This window comes from Tamandua tetradactyla, chromosome 25 (assembly GCF_023851605.1).
Source record: "Tamandua tetradactyla isolate mTamTet1 chromosome 25, mTamTet1.pri, whole genome shotgun sequence".
Taxonomy (NCBI): Eukaryota; Metazoa; Chordata; class Mammalia; order Pilosa; family Myrmecophagidae; genus Tamandua; species Tamandua tetradactyla.
Window position 1 is genome coordinate 30,951,366 of NC_135351.1, and position 6,931 is coordinate 30,958,296.

Below are 6,931 nucleotides of genomic sequence, written 5' to 3' on the forward strand. Positions count from 1 at the left end.
TTTGGGGTGCGCTGCACTTCTTGGATCTGTATATTTAGGTCTTTCATAAGAGTTGGGAAATATTCAGTGATAATTTCTTCCATTAGTTTTTCTCCTCCTTTTCCCTTCTCTTCTCCTTCTGGGACACCCACAACATGTATATTTGTGCGCTTCATATTGTCATTCAGTTCCCTGATTCCCTGCTCAAGTTTTTCCATTCTTTTCCCTATAGTTTCTGTTTCTTTTTGGAATTCAGTTGTTCCATCTTCCAGTTCACTAATTGTAGCTTCTGTCTCTTTAGATCTACCATTGTAGGTATCCATTGTTTTTTCCATTTTTTCTTCTTTGTCCTTCACTCCCACAAGTTCTGTGATTTGTTTTTTCAGATTTTCTATTTCTTCTTTTTGTTCAGCCCATATCTTCTTCATGTCCTCCCTCAATTTATTGATTTGGTTTTTGAAGAGTTTTTCCATTTCTGTTCGTATATTCAGCATTAGTTGTCTCAGCTCCTGTATCTCATTTGAACTATTGGTTTGTTCCTTTGATTGGGCCATATCTTCAATTTTCCGAGCGTCATCCATTATTTTCTGCTGGTGTCTGGGCATTTGATCAGATCTCCCTGGGTGTGGGACCCAGCTGGTTGAAAGGTTTTTCTGTGGAATCTCTGGGCTCTGTTTTTCTTTTCCTGCCCAGTAGGTGGCGCTCGTGGCGGTCGTTTGTCTGCGGGGCAGTGGGCCCGGGAAACCGCGCGTGGAGGCGGGGGTCGCTGGCCGTGGCTTGGGGGAGTGCCGGTCCAAATTGCCCAGCTGGCCCGAGACGCCAAGCGTGACGGGAGGGCCCCGCTATCCAATGTTCCCAGTCAGACCGGGGAGCCACGTGCGTGGAGGGGACCCCAGACGCCAGCCACCCCAGCCGGGAAAACGTGCACCCCTCGGGTATCTCACAGCAGTGGATTCTCCCTACCCGTTCAGCCGTTCCAGAATGGGGTACGCTGTCTTTTTTGGTCTCTGTCGTGACTCCGGGAGCTGTTTCGTATTGTTTCTGTTTCTTTAGTTGCTTTTCTGGAGGAGGATCTAAGACCCGCGCGTCTTACTAAGCCGCCATCTTCTCCGGAAGTCCAGTTTTTGTTATTAAAAAGAAATCTGGGAAATGGAGAATGCTGACTGATTTAAGAGGAGTAAATAAAGCCAGGAGCCCTATGGGTGCACCTCAGCCGGGGGTTCCTCAACCCTCTATGATTCCTCAATTTTGGAAACTGGTTATTACTGATTTAAAAGATTGTTTTTTTAATATCCCTCTGCATCCAGCAGATAAAGAAAAGTTTGCGTTTTCCGTTCCGGCACTGAATAATCAGGCTTCGATGCAAAAATATCAATGGTGTGTCTTACCCCAAGGGATGATGAACAGTCCCACCATATGTCAACTATTTGTGTATCAACCCTTACAAGAAATAAGAAATAAATTTCCAGAGGCCCTTGTTATTCACTATATGGATGATGTTTTAATTGCATGTGACAATGATGACTCTTTGGAAAAGGTTTTCAGTGCTATTATAAAAATTTTCCTCAATATGGGCTGCAAATAGCTCCAGAAAAGATTCAAAAGACTGAGCCTTATCTATACTTATGAATGCAAATAGCTGCAAATAAAATAATTCCTCAAAAAATACAATTAAGATGGGATAATTTACAAACTTTAAATGATTTTCAAAAACTTAGGAGATATTAATTAGATTAGACCCACTTTAGGGATTCCTAATTATATGTTACAGAACTTATTTAATATTTTATAAGGAGATTCTGATTTATTAAGCAAAAGGCAATTAACAGATGCAGCTAAACGAGAGTTGCAATTAATTGAACAACGCATTCAAGAAGGACAGCTTGTTCAAATAGATATAGAAAAGCCTGTTCTATACAATATCCTACAGGCCTATTTTGGCAAGATAGTGTTTTAGAATGGATTAGAATGGATTTTTTTACCAAACAATAAACAAAAACGCTTACATACATATCTGCAAAAAATCGTTTCTTTAATAGCCAGAGGTCGCCAAAGATATTTTCAATTAAGAGGTCGTGATCCTAATCGCACAGTGTGATCTCACAAAGGAAGAGGTTCAAAGTCTATATACTTTCAATACCTCTTGGCAAATAGCATTAAGCGACTTCAAAGGACAAATTGATAATCATTTGCCTATGTCAAAATTTTGCAATTTCTAAAAAGAACACAATGGATCTTGCCTAAAATAGTTCGGGCTTCCCCGTTGGAGGGAGTCATTACTGTCTTTACTTATGGTAGTAGCAATGGACAGGCCGCATATGTCACCCCAGGGAAAAACAAAAGTTGAAAAACGCTTTATACCTCAGCCCAGCGTACTGAATTAGCAGCTGTAATTCAAGTTTTACAAAGTTTTCCACAATCTCTTAATATTGTTTCTGATTCTGAATATGTTTGCCAAACAGTTACTCACATTAAGACAGCTTCTTTGTTTGAAAGAGATGAATTGTCCCGAATGTTTTTACATTTACAAACATTAATCAGAAGTCGAATTAATCCTCTTTTTATCATGCATATAAGAGCTCATACCAATCTTCCGGGTTCTTTGTCATTACAAAATCAGCAAGCAGATACTCTTGTGGGGGTACTGCAAGATCCCACAACGCTTCACAAACAGACCCATATCAATAGCAAAGGGCTGCAAAAGAAATTTCCATCTTTATCTAAAGAGCAAGCTCAGGACATTGTTAGGACTTGTCCAACCTGTGGACCTTTAAATGCACCCATTTGCATCAGGGGTTAATCCTTGAGGTCAAAAAGCAAATGAATTATGGCAAACGGATGTTACTCATATTTCATATTTTGGTAAAATGCAATATGTACATGTTATAGACACTTGTTCTCATTTCATCTGGGCTACTGCACAATCTGGAGAGCATTTCTGCCATGTTCGATCACATTTACTTAATGCTTTTGCTGTTATGGGATGCCCTCAATCTATTAAAACGGACAATGGTCCTGCTTATACAGGAAAACAATTTCATAAATTTTGTACTACTTTTAATATTACTCATCACAGGAATTCCACATAATCCCTCAGGGCAAGGAATTATTGAACGAGCAAACCGGACACCAAAGTCTATGCTCTTAAAACAAAAAGGGGGAGATGATGATCAGGATGATGCATGAAAATAAGCACAGCTAAAGATCAATTAGCAAAGGCATTGTTTACTCTAAATTTTTTAAACATTTATGATAATTCATCACAGACTCCTGCAGAACAACATTTTAGCAATTTGGAAAAGAAAAATGATATATCCCAAACAAAACTGCAGCTGCAGCCAATCTATTGGAAAGATGTTAAAGATGATTTATGAAAACCAGGAATAATAAAGGTGTGGGGTAGGGGATTTGCTCTGTAAAGAAGGATTTTATAAAACTTATAAAACTTTATAAAAGTTAACAGTAGCTAACTTTTCTTATGTAAAGAAGGATTGTAAAGAAAAGAGTTATGGGCCCCATCAGGCTAAGAAAAACAACCCGGGACTTCCCAGGGGCAGTTATCTGCTGCCTTTGTTATGCAAGGTTTTCTGCTGCCTTGGTTATGCAAGGTTGTAACTGCCAGAGAAAGTTTATCTAAGAATGCAACTGAGAAGGTTGAGTAAGGGAGTTTTGCACGAGACAGCTGCTTCTTGCATGAAGCAGCTTCCATGACTCATGCGCGAAAAATGTTTATCTGCTTCTTGCAAAATGTTCGTTATCTACTTCCTGCATAAAGCAGAACCTGTAACTCATGTTCAACCCTCAAACCCCACACCCTTATCCTGGCCCTCAAAAGGCTTCCCAAAACCAGGCTCGGGGCTCTCTGTTCCTGCGTGTTCAGTGAGCCCCACGCATGTGTGGTAAATAAACCCCTTGCGTGTTGCATGAGAGAACGTCTCTTGGAGTCCTCCTTTGCGTGGCAAAACTCAAATTCTTACATTTGGAGGTCCCACCGAGATCGGCTCTTCATAAGGGAAGGCTCCAACAGCCCTCTCTCTCGGGGTAAGTGAGGCCTTTTTGTCTGAGGTGCGATCGCTTAGTCTGTCAGACTGGCAGTGACTGTCGGGGAGTCATGTGAGCACTCCCCAACCGCAACCGACAGACGTGTCCGGGGGTTGCAGGTCATTCTCCCGAGGGACGCCTCGGGATTTGGGGACCTCCGGGGACACCTGGAGGCTTCCTACAGGGCCGACTCTGATTCTGTTTCCTTTCTGACGGGGGAGACTCGATCACAGTCATCGGGCCAGTCTGAGCTGTGTCTCTGAAACTGTGTAAACGTGGTGTGCCGGCTCTGTGTGTGTCTGTCTGTATTTGTGTGTTAGGAATTGTTTTTGTTTCACTGAAGATGGGTCAGGGAATGTCGACTCCACTTTCTCTGACCTTAAGACACTGGTCGGAGGTCAGGGAAAGAGGTCAGAATCTATCTCTTATTGTAAAGAAAGGCAAATGGCAGACCTTCTGCTCGGCCGAGTGGCCCTCCTTTAACGTGGAATGGCCTCGTGAAGGAACTTTTCATCTACCCTTGATTCGGGCCGTCAAGTCAGTCATCTTCCGCCCTGACCCGTATGGCCACCCGGACCAGCAGCCCTACATCATGGTTTGGCAGGACCTGTGTGAAAACCCACCTCCGTGGGTAAAGCCATTTCTTACTCCTCTTGGTCAACATGACTCTCCCTCTGTACTCCCAATCAAGGTGCCGGGTCCTTCTCAAGCTCCAAAACACTATCCTTCTTTGCCTCCTGCAGTCCTACCGGAATCCCAATCGGATCTACTCCTCTTCGACGCAGGTCCTTCTTCCCCTCCTCCCTACCCTTCAGCTCCGGTACAGGACCCCCTTCTCTTAGCTCACCTTCTCCCCCCTCTAGTTCTCTCTCTCCGCCCTCTTCCATTCCCTCTTCGCAGGTTCACCAACAGACGATCCCAGATGAACCAGGACCGGCACATAGTACACGAAGCAGACGAGCACTAAGCCCATCTGATGTGGCGGTCACTTTCCCCCTCAGACCGTACGGGCCTCCAGTGGATGATAGACACGGAGGAGAAATGCCCGCTCTGCAATACTGGCCCTTTTCCTCCTCTGACTTATATAACTGGAAAAATAATAACCCTCCTTTTTCCGAGGCTCCCACTAGGCTGACTGGGTTGGTGGAGTCCCTTATGTTCTCTCACCAGCCCACTTGGGATGATTGTCAACAACTCCTGGGGACTCCCTTCACCACGGAGGAGCGAGATCGGATCCTACTGGAAGCCAGGAAGCAAGTTCCTGGACAAGACGGGAGACCCACCCAACTCCAGCATGTCATTGATGATCGGTTCCCGCTGCGCCGCCCTAATTGGGACCCGAACACCTCTGAAGGTAGGGAGCATCTGTCCATTTATCGCCAGACTCTAGTAGCGGGTCTCCGAGCAGCCGCACGCCGGCCCACCAATTTGGCCAAGGTAAGAGGGATTATTCAGGGAGCGGACGAATCGCCCTCAGTCTTTTTAGAAAAACTAATGGAAGCATACCGTAGGTATACTCCCTTTGACCCTCAATCAGAGGATCAAAGAGCCTCAGTGGCCATGGCCTTTATCGGCCAATCAGCTCCAGACATTAGACGCAAGCTGCAGCGCTTAGATGGGTTGCAGGACCTAGCCTTGCGAGATTTAGTCAAAGAAGCTGAAAAAGTGTTTTATAAGAGAGAAACAGAGGAGGAAAAAGAACAAAGGAGAGAGAGAGAGAGAGAGAGGAAAAAGAGTTGGTAAGAGAGAAAAGGAGAACGAAAGAATTAACAAAGATCCTGGCCACAGTAGTTGAAAGAAACACTGAAGGTAGAGGACGAGCTGGAGAAAATCCCTCGGGCCGGCGTTATCATACCCCTCTTAGTCCAGACCAGTGTGCCTACTGCAAAGAAACTGGGCACTGGGCCAAAAACTGTCCGAAAAAACGGAGGGGTACTAGGCCCCCAAATTGGCAACAACCGGCCACGTTGGCTCTAGAAAGTAAGGGCTAGGGGAGTCAGGGCTCGGCACCCCTCCCCGAGCTCAGGGTAAAATTTAATGTGGAGGGGGTACCAATTAATTTTGAAGTCGACACAGGAGCAGTAGTGTCGGCCCTCCAAAAACCTATAGGCCCGCTCTCTACAAAAAGGTCCTTAGAGCAAATGGCAGTCGCTACAGTGCCTGGACTACCAAAAGAACCATGGACCTGGGGAAGGGGAAGGTTCAACACTCCTTCCTAGTTATCCCTGAGTGCCCTGCCCCGCTTATGGGAAGAGACTTGTTAACTAAACTAAGGGCGAGAATCACCTTAAATCCTAAGGGGCCAAAGGTGGAATTTTTAAACCCGCTAGTAAGCCAACCTGTAATAACTGCCCTCACCTTGCCAGTCGAAGAAGAATATCAGCTGTACGTAAAACCAGAACAGCTCTACAGTTCTATTCCTCAGGCCTGGCTTGAAGAATTCCCTAATTCCTGGGCAGAAGTTGCCGGGTTAGGGTTGGCAGTCAATCAGCCCCCAGTAGTAGTGACCCTAAAGCCCACCGCCTCTCCAATTCGGGTAAAACAATACTACTTAAGCAAGGAAGCCCGGGAAGGAATCAAGCCCCATATAGAGAAATTCCTTGGCTTGGGAGTACTTAAGCCCTGTCAATCAGCCTGGAACACTCCCTTATTGCCGGTCAAAAAGCCAGGGACTAGAGACTATAGACCGGTGCAAGACTTACGGGAAGTAAATAGCAGAGTGCAGGATATACATCCTACGGTGCCAAATCCCTATAACCTGCTCAGCACTCTCCATCCTGAAAAGACTTGGTATACTGTGCTTGATCTAAAAGATGCTTTCTTCTGCCTGCCCTTGCATAAGGACAGTCAACCCTTGTTCGCTTTCGAGTGGATCGATCCAGAGACGGAATCCTCGAACCAACTGACTTGG

At 45.1% G+C, this 6,931-nt stretch overlaps 1 protein-coding gene across 1 annotated transcript; it reads left to right on the forward strand.

The window, feature by feature from the left end:
* The first annotated feature begins 4,245 nt into the window (after positions 1-4,245).
* LOC143669272 (uncharacterized) lies at positions 4,246-6,192 on the forward strand. The gene has a single exon (XM_077143914.1). The coding sequence runs from the start codon at positions 4,364-4,366 to the stop codon at positions 4,985-4,987; it is 624 nt and encodes a 207-aa protein (XP_077000029.1). The 5' UTR covers positions 4,246-4,363; the 3' UTR covers positions 4,988-6,192.
* Positions 6,193-6,931: the final 739 nt, after the last annotated feature.